Source organism: Staurois parvus, unplaced genomic scaffold, assembly GCF_062004578.1.
Source record: "Staurois parvus isolate SC_StPar_1 unplaced genomic scaffold, SC_StPar_1.0 ptg000145l, whole genome shotgun sequence".
NCBI lineage: Eukaryota > Metazoa > Chordata > Amphibia > Anura > Ranidae > Staurois > Staurois parvus.
Window position 1 is genome coordinate 5,784,683 of NW_028317941.1, and position 16,482 is coordinate 5,801,164.

The window sequence follows — 16,482 nt, forward strand, 5'->3', positions numbered from 1 at the left end:
CAGACAATTGCTGCTCTTGCTTCGCCATGGGGCTTCCACAATGCAATCCCTCAAAAGAGCAAGTAGACTATGCCATAAGTGCTATGCTCAATTCTCAGATTACCTCATAAAGAACAACAGATACATGTAGATACGAGTACAACTAGACTCAGAAATGGTGCCCAAAATGTCCTCTATTTTGCATTCACACTCTCTCTTTATCCAAGCACATTACAGACACAAAATGCCCAGTCGGGTTTCAGATTGCAATTTAACAGTTTTACTTCAACTTGTCCACAAGCTTGTTTTAATAAGAAAGATTTCCAAAATGGGAGCTTAAGGCATGTCTCAATAGAATAAAAAACGTTCACAACTTCTAGGTGCTCACATTGACACAGGTGCTCAGTAGCTCTCTTAAAGAGTAACATTTCCATTCTGTCTGTCCTCCAAAAACTTTTTAGCAATAAGTAAAGGCCCTGTCAGCATGGGTAATCACAGACGTTATAGTCATCAGGGGACAGCCCCACTTCCCAGAAGGGTCAGTCATGTGTTTCTCTCTCAGTTGAGGAAAGTGGAAAGACAGCACTAGACACGCAGTTACACTCCCCTGGTATTGTTATCTTAAGGCATTAATGTAGGTGTAAATTATCTGGTTCCTAGGCAAGTGGCTTGTGCACCCCAGAACTTCTCCACAGTCTCCCTGGCTTGTAGTGTAATGTAAGAAGAGCTGAAATTTAAATGCCACACAACTGCTAAGAGGTCCAGATACAACTGTATTCCACATATGTGTTTCTCTCTGACTTACATGTCAGTTGCTGCCTTCTCGCTCTCTTCCCATGCAAAGCTCTATGAATTGCAGTACGTGATATTTATATATTACATCTGTGCCAAAATGGCCTCCCAAAATCTTGTGAACTCAGTGCCTACAATAGGCATTGGCTTCTCCAAAATGGCCACCTGGATCCCATTGCAGAGGAAAAGCCAATCCTCTGCAGGGTTCCCTCTAGTGCCCAAGAGCAGCAGTCCTATAACTGCTCTGTGTACAGAGTGATCACCAGCACCCAAATATCCTCAACCCCTTCCCATCCTTACTTGTAACACCCTGTTACAAACATGTATTAAAATCCTTACACCTCTACAGGGTCTTATTCCCAATAACATGAACTGTTACTGTCAATCTATAAGGATGCCTAAAAAATGTTCTCATCAATTCTTTGAATCTATATGGTGCTGTATGCTCCTCTATATGACCCATATGATAAATGCTATTACTACCATAACTGTTCTTGATATTTACAGATGGTACAACAAAGAAACTGCGCAGTAATATTCGTCGCAGCACAGAGACGGGTATTGCTGTCGAAATGAGAAACCGGGTGACAAGACAAGGGAGCCGGGAATCTACAGATGGTAGCACTAACAGCAACAGTTCTGATGGCACGTAAGTGGCATTTATCTTTCTTTACCTCCTCACCACCCACATGGAAGAAAAATATATTTAAAATATATTTTAAAAATATTCTTTCCAAATATATTGACATATATTTGAAATACTACAATTGTGGCCGTATTAAATATATGTAAAAAAAATTGTTATATATATACAGTATATATATACACTGCATGTTGGAATGCATTTTTTATATATTACAAAATATATGAAAAATATTTTTAAAAATATATATGTTTTTAAATATATTCTTCAGATTTTTTTAACATATAAAAAGTAATTTTACCATATATTTTTACATATATTTGTAAATGCATTACAAGAATGTATATTAAATGCATTTTTAAAGACATACAGTATATCTGAAAATGTATTTTTAAAAATATGTTTCATACATTTTGTAATAAAAACACATTTCAGCATACATATTTCAACATTGAATATGGCCAAAATTGTAGTATTTCAAATATATGTCAATATATTTGGGAAGAATATTTTTTATATATATTTAAAATATATTTTTCTTCCATGTGGGCACTGAGGCAGATTAGGGCAGAATGGAGTCTGAGGCAAAGTTGCAGCTTTGGCCCTCCATCACTTTGACTGACAATGAAGAGAATTGCAATGGGTACAGAGAAACATACTAACCTTAACTCCATTTGCATGGTCTCTACTTGCATGGCCCCTCCCCATCAGACAAACCCCATTTAAGTACATCTTTGATCAATTTGCTGTTTGGCTGGTTTACTGCAGGCACATGAGGGTTGTAGCTGGGCGCCTTGGACACCCACCAGGCCATAAGTTCCTGCTTAGGTTGCATTGTAGATGATCTAGCTCTGCTTCACCAGGTCCTTTAGTAGCATCCAGTAGGTTGTGAAAGCATGACGGAGGTCACCAAGGGCTGAAGGTGAAAATAGAGTTGCAGTGTTTTGGCTTAAGTGTATGTCAAGTCACAAACTTTTTTTTGCTAGTTTTGAATATAGTGGGGATTAGAGTTCCTGTTGGATTTTTAGCACTATCTGGGGCTCCACTAGTGAGATTTAAATTTACTTCCTGTACCACTGACAACAGTTTCACCGGACAGGAAGTGAGGGAAAAATCTGCAATGGCTATACAAGGACAGGGACAGAAGCAAAATGTTGACAGGCTCTAATTGGTTTCAAATGGAATATTTTAGAGGTATCTGGGTGACATACTGTTAGGTCCATATATATATATTTGGACACAGACACAATTTTAGATTTTTTCAGGTATTTACCAAAACATATTCAAGCTATAGTTATAAAAGGGAGGATGGCTACTCTTAAGAGCTGTAATTCCTAAACCCTTTCTCCAACTTGGATGTACATACCCTCAAATTAAACCTTTCAGCCCATATCCATTATGGAGCTTGAATATGTTTTGGTCAATACTTGAAAAAAAACTAAAATTGTGCCTGTGTCCAAATATATATGGACCTAACTGTATATGCTTACAAATGGTATTCCATGGGGAAGATTTATTAAAACTGGAGCGTATAAAATCTGGTGCAGCTCTGCGTAGCAACCAGTCAGCTTCCAGGTTTTATTGTCAAAGCTTAATTGAAAAACAAAAAAACCCTGAAGTTAGAAGCTGATTGGCTACCATGCACAGCTGCACCAGATTTTGCACTCTCCAGTTTTAGTAAATCAACCCCCTTGTGTTCAGTACTATACTTTGGTGCTTTCATGCTTCTTTTTTCTCAGTCTTCCTGTCTTGCACAGCGGTTTGTTTCTATGTTATAACGTAAATGGAAAAACTTTCTATATTTAAATAAAATCTGATTTAAAAAAATGTTGACAGGGATTCTAGCCTCTCTTTACTGTACTACAGAAACATATTTTTCTTACATCTGTGTTGCAATTGGAAAGTTGACTTTACTTCCTGACTGGCAAAACGTTGTCAGTTGGGCAGGAAGTGAAGGTAAATTTCTCTAAGGCCGGCCATACATGGGTCAAAATTCAACCGATTTCTTTGTACGAAAATCTGACCTAAGTATAGTCGGTCGATTTTTGTTCTGTTAGTAGATCAATGGCACCGGACGATTTTCATGGTTCCTCCCCTTTTCGGTGATCGGGTATGTTGGAAAATTTGTGAAAAACGACCGAATTTCGACTCAATGATGGTCAAATCGTACGATCGGTTTTCCAAAAAGAATATGTGCATGAGCCGTGACCTGGAAGGAACAGACGTTTCGCCTGTTATATGGGGTAAACTTCATGACTTGGTCGGCCGTTTTTTGAAACCATTGATGGAACCATCGGATTACCGAGCGAACGGCGTTTTCGATTTTCGAACGAAAAATCGTTCGGAATTCGAACCATGTATGGCCTGCATAAGGGAGCTTTGCATAGCACTAAGAGCTCAACAGAAGTTTTAATGTTTCCCTACTCTATCCTGAATTAACAAAAACAAACTTTTTGGCAGGACTTACAATTAAAAGTATAGCTGTCATCAAAGAGTTTGTAGGTTGCCAGTGAGAATGTTAGTTCTCTGTTTTGCTAATGTTTTAGCTTCAACACATCATGAGTCATGGATCTGTCACAAGTATAGAGATAAGGAAACATTTCTGACACTCATTTACTCCATTGTTCTGGGTCTGTGTTTTGAAGCTAGATACAGCCAGGTACTTATCATTTTCAGAAGGATGACAGGAATGGCAGCCCCTAAACTTCTTTCCTGAAAGGTGAACTTTCAGCATATGCTTTTTATACCTTGTTGTGGAATGAACGGTGGCGATCTGTTGCATACTTGTTTCAGATTAGAGACTCACTAGGTAATGAAGCTACAGATATAACAGAAGATAATAGTTACCACAAACAGCACTGGTAAATGATAGGCAAAATACATAAATTAGAAATTGACTGAAGTTTTTGTAAATAAGACAGTGTATTTACAGTACCGCAAATTGAGCTTCCTCTTCTATACACCTTACTATTTGTACTTTTACCCTTACCAGATTTATATTTCCCACAACCCGATTAGGAGCCGAGAGTCACTTTAGTCATTTTTTGGATGGACTTGGACCTGCACAGATTGTGGGGAGACAAACTCTTGCTACTCCACCCATGGGTGAGTAGAGATAAAAATGGCATGTTGAATATGCTTATATGTTATGCATTTCATGTGAATAAAACTACTTTACACATAAACTGGTAATATTTAACAGTCATGTCTCAGTCTGGCTGACTTGAAATGTAAAATGTATATTTTTATGAAAAAGATAAATACTGCAACAGCTACAGTACATTGCTAGTTATTTTCAGGGACCATGCTTACCAGCATCTGATATACAGCCTGAGAACCCATCACAATTTGTATGTGCTGAAGTTATCCATAGACAAGACATAATAATCTTATGCCTATATCATCACATCTATGGGTCTTCTCCAGTGTCATCAAGAAACATCTATTATGGAGAGGCATCGATGAGGCAGGAAGGAAAACCACCATTGTTTTGTGCTTTTGTGCCAGAGACATGTGGTGTAGGCAAATTCTGCCTGTGCCCCTCATTTCCACTTTCTTCCTTTCCATTGAGACAAAATTTCAAGAGACCCTGCTGAAATGTGACCTTCGGGCACTGGGCTCTGGCTGTGACGGATTCCACACCTCTGTGTACTCAGTTACTTTCCATGTCCAGAGCCATGACTTATCATTATGTGTGACCCAGTTTATGAAGACTCATTATGCATAAACCATGTAGGCCGAGCATCAGGAGCTACTGTGTTATTATTACCGTTGGGCACCTTCAGTACCTCCCTTTTTTTTATTGGTCTAAGGATTAAAACGCTTCATCACTAGGGGAAGTGCTGTGTGCACACAGTTTGTGCTCTGTTCCTGCCTTTGACATATTGTAGCATCTTCTCACCATTGCTCCTATTTGTGAGACACATTGTTGCACCTCAGCTAGTCCTTGCTGCCACCTAAAGTGACTTGGTCACCTATGGCCATTTGAACTTCTCCTGTTCTCAGCAGTCGGTTCATGAGTACCCCAGATCTTTACCTGTATACTCGGCTAAGTTGTTCCTGGTGCAACATATCAGACCACAAACATATGAAGAGCAGTCCCGCTGAATCAGATTTTTCTAGTTCTTGATCCAGTAACAGTTTCAGGGCAGCCTCAGTGCACTCTCAGACACCAATAACCTAAAATGTTGTCCCCTGTTTGAATCCCTACATTCCTCTGAGTCTTTGATATATTGGGTGTGCTCCTCCTCCGTTCCCCCTTGGGTTTAATCCATGGGAGTTTTTACCACAACTATTGAAGATATTATGACTGCAGAGGACATACTGTATATTGTCAAAAGTATTGGAACGCCTGCCTTTACATGCACATGAACTTTAATGGCATCCCAGTCTTTGTCCGTAGTGTTCAATATTGAGTTGGCCCACCCTTTGCAGTTAGAACAGCTTCAACTCTTCTAGGATGACTGTCCACAAGGTTTAGGAGTGTTTAAGTGTGTCTATGAGAATGGTTGACCTTTCTTCCAGAAGCGGATTTGTGAGGTCAGGCACTGATGTCGGAAAAGGCCTGGCTCGCGGTCTCCACTCTGTCGGGTGAAGGTCAGGACTCTGTGCATTCCAGTCAAGTTCCTCCACCCCAAACTCGTTCATCTATGTCTTTATGGACCTTGCTTTATGCACTGGTGTGCAGTCATGTTGGAACTGGAAGGGGCCATTCCCAAACTGTTCCTACAATGTTGGGAGCATGGAATTGTCCAAAATGTCTTAGCATGCTGATGCCTTAAGAGTTTCCTGCACTGAAACTAAGGGGCCAAGCTCAACTCCTGAAACACACCCTCACACCATAATGCATCCAACGCTTTGCATTGCACTTGGTGATGTAAGGATTGGATGCAGCTGCTTGGCCATGGAAACCCATTCCATGAAGCACTCTATGCACTGTTATGCTAATCTGAAGGCCACAGGATGTTTGGAGGTCTTTAGCTATTGACTCTCCAGACAATTGGTGACTTCTATTCACTGTGCGCTTCAGCATGCACTGACCCCGCTGTCATTTTTCGTGGCTGAGTCGCTGTTGTTCCCAGTTGCTTCCACTTTGTTATAATACCACTAACAGTTGACTGTGGAATATGTAGTAGCAAGGAAATTTCATAGATGGATTTGCACAGGTGTCAACCTATCATGGTACCATGCTTGAATTCACATTTTTTCACAAATGTTTGTAGCAGTCTGCATGCATAGGTGCTTGATTTTATACACCTATGGCCATGGAGGTAATTGGAACACCTGAATCCAATGATTTGGAGGGGGGTCCCAATACTTTGGACAATATAGTATATGTGTATCCCAGTGCCTTCCCCTGCAGAATCATTATATCATGATCTGAACAGCCTGTAGCCATAGGGGCATTTGAGCCTTCAGTTATGGATATCTGATAAGGAGTCTCAAAATTCCTTGCAGGATGAAGTTGTTTCTAAAGAGTAGTAGACAGCCACCAGAACTCACAGGCTTGGAGAGACCACTTTGGCTCTTTTTAACATGGTACATGCTAAGTTCAAGGTGAGACACTGCTCAAACTAACCTGGTGTTTTATAATGGGATGTAACTGTGTATGGCTTCAGCCAGCACTGCTCCAAGCAGGGAGAAACACATAAGGGGCATGGTTGGAACAGCGCTGGCTGAGACCATACACAGTTACATTTACTTCTAAAGCACTGGGTTGGTGTAAGCAGTGTTTCACTTTGAATGTGTCCACACTTCTGAATTAGAGTACAGATGCCTACTCCCACATTTCTGCACACCGGCAGGGAAATCTTTTATCCTCCAGCTGAGCAGCTCTTCCAGTTCATACCGGATCACAATGGTACATGCCACCTTAAAGATGGAGGTACAGCCTGTAGCTTCTACTAGAGCTGCTACTCATAATGGGTTCCTCAGACTCAACTAAAACCTTTCACTTGCACATGCTTTTTTCAGAATTTCTGTACCTTTAATGGAAAACTCCTCATATACTTTTTACACCCCTTAAAAATTTGGTTTCATTACTAGTTTGAGGAAGTTCTTTTTTTTTTTTTTTAAGAAGTGGGCTGTTGTGTAGTTGATCCAGCTGTACCCCACCTTAATAAAGCTCAATTGATCCTTGTAGAGGCTGCATCAGTATTTAAGGATCCTATAAATAAATGGCTTGTTTTCATTTGCAGGCCCTGCCTTGCAACCTGCCATGGCTGTGGAATTGCTGCAGATCCAGCTTTATTCCACGCTGATCCTTGATTTGTGCCGCATTTAGAGTTCATGCTGAGAGCCCTCTACTACTGGGTAGGACTAGTGAATGTCTCCTCTTTGATTTCCCATATGAGCCTCCATTCAGTGCATATATGGAGAAATCTTTAGTGGAAAGATCGAGCTGTGAAGCAGGCTTCTAAAATGCATTTTCTATAAATGCTCTTCATGGGTAAATGTCTCTTTGGAGTTGCTTTTGACAAATTTGTCCAAGATGTTACCAGGGATAGGAGTAATCATCTACCCCAGCAAAAGAAGCCTAGGTCACAACCTGAGGAGAGTCATCCCTTCTCTGGGGCAAAGAAGATTTCCTTTCATTACTACCAGGCCTGAGCCTGTAAGGTAAAACCTAACCAAGAAGGCCAGTTTCAATGCAAACTGGGCCCCTACGTACCCCAAACCTGGCAACAAGTCCACTCTGGCATCGGGGAGAGGCATCTGTTAAACTTTGCAGACATTAGGGCAGATGGCATCTCAGATAGCTGGGTGCAAGAGGTGGTTTCAATGGGCTATAAGTTCTCAACCCTCTTCTCCCTTCATGTCTTCAAAACACCACTCAGCATAGCAGACCCTCCCATGTAGCCTTTGAAAATCTTCTGGCACAGGATGTTATTGCCCCAGTTCTTGTTTTGGAGAGGTTTCAAGGATTTTATCCCAACCTTTTCACAGTTGTAAAACCAAAAGGGGGAATACATACCATTTTGGATCTCAATATGCCTAAATGCCTTTATTTGTGCCCAAAAATTGCCGTGTTACGCTCTCAGAGCATCCTTGTTGTGGGATTTCCAGAAGATCTCCTGTAAGGGAACAGTTGGCATAGGTCCTGATCAACGATGTATCATGATCATTTCAGACCTTGAAAAGGGTTGGTTTAATCCTGTTCCTTCCCAAGGTGGGTTCAGTCTTTCACCTTAACCAGAATATTGTGGTGCCTCCCCTCTCTCTGGCCAAAGTACATCAGAGATTTCCATTCTTTGTCTGGATGTAGTTCAAGCTGTACGTATCTACCTTGCAACAACTGTCTCCATTAGAGACAGTATCTACATTGCAACAACTGTCTCCAGAAAATCTTTGCTCTTTAAACAAGGCACAGAATACTTCTAGTCCCTTTAAATGACTTACATAGTTACATAGTTAGTCTGATTGAAAAAAGACATAAGTCCACCTAGTTCAACCATAAAACAAAAGTTATAATCCTATACCCACAGTTGATCAAGAGGGAAGGCAAAAAACCCAGCAAAGCATGATCCAATCTGCTCCTGCAGGGGAAAAAAATTCTTCCTAATCCCCAGAGAGGCAATCGGATATTCCCTGGATCAACTTTACCTATAAATGTTAGTAACCAGTTATAGTCTGTGTATCCAAGAAAGAATCCAGGCCTTTTTTAAAGCAATCTGAGCTGTCCAGAACCAACTCTTGAGGGAGTCTATTCCACATTTTCACAGCTCTTACTGTGAAGAAACCTTTCCGTATTCGTAGATTAAATCTCTTTTCCTCCAGACGTAAAGAGTGCCCCCTAGTCGTCTGTGACGACCTCAGGGTTAATAAATCTGAGTTCACTATATGAACCACTGATGTATTTATACATGTTGATCATATCCCCCTGTTAATCTCCTCTTCTCAAGAGAGAATACATTCAGTTCCTCTAATCTTTCCTCATAGCTGAGCTCCTCCATGCCTATTATCAGTTTGGTTTTCCCTTTCTCTAGTGGCCCAATGTTCTTTTTGTGAATTGGTGCCTAAAACTGAACTGCATATTCCAGATGAGGTCTTACTAATGATTTGTACAGGGGTAGAATGGTATCTCTCTCTCTGGAGTCTATACCTCTTTTAATACAAGAGAGTATTTTGCTCGCTTTAGAAACCGCAGCTTGGCATTGTATGCCATTATTAAGCTTGTGATCTACCAGAACTCCCAGATCCTTCTCCACCATTGATTCCCCCAGTTGTACCCCCCCTAGTATGTATGATGCATGCATATTCTTAGCCCCCAAGTGCATAACCTTACATTTTTCAACATTAAACCTCATTTGCAATATACAGTAGTAGCCCAATTAAACAGTGCATTGAGGTTGGCTTGTAAATTGAAGACATCCTGTAAGGACGTTATTCCACTGCACAGCTTGGTGTCATCTGCAAAGACTGAAATGGGATTTTTAATCTCAGACCCTATATCGTTTATAAATATATTAAAAAGTAAGGGTCCCAACACCTTGGGGTATATCACTAACAACCCTAGACCATTCAGAGTATGAATCATTAACCACTACTCTCTGAATATGATCTTTTAGCCAGTTTTCTGTCCATTTACTTCTTGGGGTTATCCATTTTGGCAGTCTCCCAATGTTGGCAAGCAGAGATATTGCTTGCTGCCAGAATATACAACCATTGCATGATATTTCTGAAGAAAGACTCTGGAATTAACATGCATGTATGTATTTTGATGCCTTGTACAGACATCCCTGACACCAATATCTTGGTTGGGCCTATCACCAAAAACTGGTTGGGCTAGGGATGTCTACTTACAGTATGTCTGGGGCAGCCCATGGAATTACATCTGTTCTTCAGTCTGTTTTTAGGTGAATTTGGTAACAGTTATGTTTTGTGGGTACTTTTCAAGTCTTGTCACCTTTTCCCCTATTCGGTCATTTGCATACAAAATTATTTGCTTATGAAAGCATTGATAAATGTGTCCCTGTTTACTGACTGCTTAATATGATTAATAATAATATGATATGCTGTTAAATTGAATAAAATTGAAATGCTACAACTAAACAAAGGCAGCACATTAGGAATATTATTTCCAGCGCTTATAGTCTGTAGCAAAGACTTCCAAATTTATAATTTACTATGCAGTACTGCCCTCTACTGACCATACCTCAGAATGCATAGGAAAAACTTTCTACTTCTTGCCCTCATACTTAAAAAAATGCAGTTTATCATTTACAGATTGGTTCCATTAACTATGCCATATACCTGCACTGTACTGCAGTCTGCCCTGAAAAAACAAAACAAAAAAAAAACGCTCTGGAACACATGCATAGTACATACACTGATATGTGCACATACGAATGGAACGAAAGAAAGTGGTGGTTTTACAATATATCTTTTTCTTAATTTTACTATATCTTTTATTGATTTTTTTCAATACAAAAAGAGCATCAAGTGCAGACATTAATAAAAAAAACAAAGAAAACTTCACCAGTACATACATTCCATTTGCATCATCTTATCCCCTACCCCACCCTTCCTCCCACCCATCCCCCCTCCATTTTCCCTAATCCATATCGCAATCCTAGTTTCTATCCCTTCTCATGATTGTCTATCTATATCTGTATCCCTTCCCTCCTATCTCCTTCTCTCTGATGGGTATTCCGTTAGAACTCCCTTTATTACTCTTCCACCTATATTCCAACCCAGGGGCGGACTGACCATTTGGAAACTCAAGCACTGCCCGAGGGCCCGGGGTCAGTAGGGGGCCCCATGAGATGCCCCTGGTACCTTTTCATAGGCTTTTTCGAGTTTGATCCTCTACTGCCCGGGGGCCCCATGAGTTGTCAGTCCGCCCCTGTTCCAACCAGTTCTAGATATCTTTTAGATGTTTTGAAAACCAACCAGCTACTCCACATTTTCCTAGATTTTTCTATTCTCTCCTCTTCAATATGACCCAACTCCTTCATCCTGTAGATATTTTCCACTCTGTTAACCCAGTCCTTTATTCTTGGTGGGTCTGGGGCAAGCCAAAAATTGGGAATCAAGCTCTTAGCTGCACTGACTAGATGATATAATACCCTATTCTTGTGTAGTTTTACTAATGGTTCAAATTTATAAAATAAACACGTCCACGGGTTTCTCTGTACAGTAATCCCACATATTTCCTGAATATATTGTAATATTCCCTTCCAGTAATCCTGTATTTTTCGGGCAATCCCACCATATGTGAACCATTGTACCCTTTTCCCCACATCCTCTCCAACATAAAGGTGAAACATCTACTTGTTGTTTATGTGCCTTACTCGGTGTAATTTACCATCTAACCATACATTTGTAATTCATTTCAACTGTGCTCATATTCATCACCTCATGTGCTAATTAAAATATATTATTCTTTGGTGCTCATTCAATTTTCATCCAAGCTCCTGTTCCCATTTTTCCAAGAACGGGGGAGGATCAGTACCCTCAATTATCCATAAGAATCTTATAAATCCTAGAAGTACCCCATTTGGAGACTATAGTTACATTCAGCAGTATCTCCAATGGATACTGATCCTCCGACGTCCTCAGTGGTTGTGGGAGCATTGAAACAAAATTACCTAATTGGCCGTACCGCAACTCATCTAATGTGAAAAATATATATTTTTTTCCCTTTAAATCAAAAAAAGTGTGCAATTTCCCCTTATTCAGTATATCTTTCAAACATACATTCTGAACTTTGATCCATTTCCCAGAGATATTATCATTCCCTGGAGGAAAATACTGTGTTCCCACCAAGGGAATCATAACTGAATTATATCTCCATCCCTTTTGCTTATACATTCTATCCCAAACACTGAAAACTTTCTTTGTCAGTGGACTAATATTCACGTCTAATATGAGGAATTTATGTGGTACATAACCATCTTCCCTAACTGTGCCCCTTACTCAGGATCTCTTCCATATTTACCCAACCTTTCCCTTGTGGATTGAATATCCAATCTATTTTTCGTGATAATATCACCCGCTTGATAATATTTCTTAACATCTGCCATGCCCAAACCCCCGTTCTTTTTTGCCCTACACAATACCTCGTACCTAATTCTCGGTTTCTTATTTGCCCAAATAAACTTAAGTATTATCTTGATTATCCCAAAAAAGATCCTGGTAGGTGTACTGGGAGCATGTGAAACTTATACAGGATTTTTGGTACTATCACCATCTTTACCAGATTTATACGACCTATCCAGGAAGCGCCACCTTTTGACAATCTCCCCAGTTCCTCTTTTATTTCATTTACTAATGGAATGAGATTTGCCTGGTACAGGGCTTTTGTTGAAGAAGTTATTTTATTCCCAAGTAGCCTATTTCCTTTTCCCTCTATGTAAATGGAAAGTCTTTTAGTAGGCTCAGCCTCTCAGCTTTTGGTATATTAATATTTAAGATCTCTGACTTTGCAGGATTTATTTTCAAATTCGATAGCTCACCGTACTGTTTTAATAATCTCATTAAGTTAGGCAACGTTATTCTAGGAGTTACAATATGTCGTCTGCATATGCTGCCACTTTACGCTCCACTTCCCCTATCTTTATTCCTGCTATATCTACGCACTTTCTTACCCCCCCCCGGCGGTATTCTCGAGTGTAGCTCGGGGTTAACTTTCAGTACCAGAAGCGGTAACCCCGAGCTACACTCAGGATTACCCTGCAGCATTGCTCAGGGATTCCCTCTAGCACTTACCTTGTTCTGCGCTCCTGCGATTTCCTCCCTGCAGTGTCCCCGGCCATGTCCTCCGACCGATGCCGACATCCGTCTTCCGGGTTCTGTTCCCTGCGAGCGTCGGGACGTATGGGACGTATGGGGGATGGAACCGATGGGAATTTAAAAAATTTTAAAATCTGACTTTCACTCAATACACTAAAATCTGATAGTATTACATTACTGTATCAAACCATTTCACATACATTTTGTCCCTAGTGCTTTGTCCTGTGCCCTGCCTGCATTTTTACCGTTCTTTCTGCCTGGAAACTGAGAAACGTTCATGACGTCCAAAAAGCGTTCCTTTAGGTCAAAAGCGGTTTTAGACCAGCTAGAGAACAGCGATAGTAAATTAGAATCACTTGCAGAACTGCGTGATAATGATTCGTGGGGAAATTTGTCATCAGACACTGAAAACGATTTTGCGACTAAGCTCAGTGATGTGCGAACTTGGCGCTCTATTTCAAATTTCAGTGTTTTTGGTTTGATTACATTATTGAATTAAATGTATTATTAATATATGAATACTTTTTTATGATTATTTATTATATTATAATTTATGATTTTGTGTTTCAAATTGTGTCATACCCGGGATGTTTATTAGACTCTTTTTCGGACAGATTTCAGTGAGTTATTCCTAACAATTACAGGCCTACAATAAAAAACAAAATTTTTCCATTGAAAACAATGTACCGCTTTGAGCACAGAACTACTGACATAATCAGACCGCTAGAGAGGTTAAACAAATAATAAAGGAGAAAGTGGGCATCCCTGTCTGGTTCCATTATACATTTTAAAGAACTAAGAGAGGGATCCGTTGATCTTAACTGCCGCTGATGGAGCTCCATAAAGTCCTTTTATCCACTTCAACATTTTAGGCCCTAATCCTATAACTTCTAGCATATCTATCATGAAACCTCAGTTAACCCTGTCAAAAGCCTTTTTGGCGTCAATTGACAGGAATAGTGTCGGCAGTTTCTCTCTTTTTACCCTTCAGCCACTGCCACACAGGCAGTCTCACGGGCACTCCCGGCATCCTTCCATCTTTTGGAGGCCCCTGCCTCCCATCTTTGCTCTATTCCACCGGGCCCACAGGACTCCTCCAGCCACCAACTCCCAACCCCTGCCAGTCACCCGCAGGCTCCACGAACAGCTGGCGGGCAGCCAGCACACACTACCTGGGATGCTCCACTGCACCATCTGCCAAGGGACCAGGCAGCCGCCTGACCAGCTGGCGCACAGACCACAGCATGAATAGGGCCCAGGTAGTCTCTAGGGCTTATTGCTCATGGTGCTCCTGATGGGTGTCTGGAGCTCCTGCACTGTGCTGCCTCACAGAACTATGTTTCTGCCTTTACAGTATATCTAATCATTAATGCCAGTGCTTAAATATTTTATACACATTATGCAACATTTTACCTTAGCACTTGATGGGTATGAGTTGCACACTTAAAAATGACTTTTTGCATCTTTAAAATCTATTTTAAAGAATCCCATGTACTATGCATGAATAACGAAAACACAAGCAATGTGCTTTCATAGTCCAGGAGAGTATGAATTACCCTAAATATCCACATGTATGTGGATATTATTCGATCTTATTGAGTGTGTATTTCCAGTCAAGGGTATGGTTTATGCTACAGCATACAAAGACATTTTAGATAATTTTTCACTCCCAACTTTGTAGCATCCGTTTGGGGATTTTTGATTGCATCATGACTGTGCCCCTCAGCACAATTCTAGGTTCACGAAGACATGGTGGGGTTGGTTTACTAAAACTGAAAAGTGCAAAGTCTGGTGCAGCTCTGCATAGAAACCAGTCAGCTTCCAGGTTTTATTGTCAATTCTTAATGGCTACAATGCACAGTGACACCAGATTTTTCACTCTCCAGTTTTAGTAAATAAACCACGGTGTGATGATCTGTATGTGGAGTAAATGTAGTAGCCTGTCCTAAGTCCTGATCTCAGCCCTACTAAACACCCTTGGGATGAACTTGAATGCTGATTGCAAGCTGGATCTTTCTGTCCTTACTTCACAAATGCTCATTTGTCTGAAAAGGCATACATTCCTATAGATATACTCTAAAATCTTGTGAAAAAATCTTAGTGAAGTAAAGGCTCCTGCTCAGTGTTCCAGATGTAGGGACAGCTCTGTATGCAAACAGAGCACAAATTCCATAGAGTGCATGGTTGGCCAGTTGTTTGTTACTCAAAGTACTCAAAGGTACACTGAGACCAAGGAAGGTGGCATAATTATTATTTGGATTTGTTTTTATAAATATTTATTGGTTTTCAATCAAATATAATTAACAAACATTTTCTTCATGAAAAGATCATTATATTTCTCATAATCTATTTAATTCCCACAACCCTAATTCCCTCCTGAACCCCCCCCCCTCCCACGCCCATCCTCATATCCCCCCTCCCCCCTCCAGCCCACTCTGCCTTTTCTTTTCTAATCCGAGAGAGAAGGAAAAAAAAAAATATATAACACTATCCTTTTCTTTCTAAAACTCATTTCTAAAATACCTTATTCGTTTCAAGACGTATAAATCAAGTATATTTCACTTTCTGTCTAAATTCTTCCCATTTTCCCCACTTTTTATAGTACTTCTCCATCCCGTCTATGTGTGTGTAATAAAGTCTTTCCATCTCACATAACTGATTCATTCTGATAAACCAATCTTCTTCCGTCAGCACCTCACTTTTTTTCCAAAACCTAGGGATCAAGCTTTTGGCTGCACTCAGAAAATACCAAATCCCTGAATCCTTATATGATCTCACTGTAAGCTCAGAGATATGAAGAAGACATAGCTCTGGATCCAATCTAATATCGATCTTAGTAATTTTCCTCATTAAATGTACGATTTTCCCCCAGAACACCTGTATCTTTGGACATTCCCACCATATGTGATATAGTGTACCCACTTCTCCACAACCTCTCCAACATAGTGGAGAGTTCTCCACTATTATTATTTGGATAAGCAGAAATTACAAATACCATGTGGAAGACAGCGGCAATTTGCTCACTTCACAGTTCCAGACAATATGGCAATGGATCTATACACTGTACCTAGCCATTGGGGAGCCTGTTCCTACACTGTCCACTTTGCAAATGTGTGCCAAACACAGTGGGATAGTTCAATTTTTTTGCATTGCCCTCACTAAAGATGGCCACAGAGGTCCGCCAGGGCAGCAGTGTTCATTCAGACAGCTGCTCCCCGATGACAACTTTGGAGGCTTCCGAAGAAGCTCCTCTCAACTTCCATTCCCTTCAGCACAGCAGCCAGGTAAATAGCACCACCTACAACCAGGAGGACAAACTGCACCTTTGAGTCAGT

At 40.5% G+C, this 16,482-nt stretch overlaps 1 protein-coding gene across 2 annotated transcripts in view; it reads left to right on the forward strand.

Moving 5' to 3' along the window:
- RIMS3 (regulating synaptic membrane exocytosis 3) overlaps nt 1–16,482 on the forward strand; it is a 184,017-nt gene that overhangs the window by 141,520 nt on the left and 26,015 nt on the right. For both annotated transcript variants that reach the window (XM_089673875.1, XM_089673874.1), the window contains exons 3-4: nt 1,279–1,420; nt 4,407–4,519. In XM_089673875.1, coding sequence (XP_089530001.1) covers nt 1,279–1,420; nt 4,407–4,519 — 255 coding nt within the window. The remainder of the gene's footprint in view (nt 1–1,278; nt 1,421–4,406; nt 4,520–16,482) is intronic.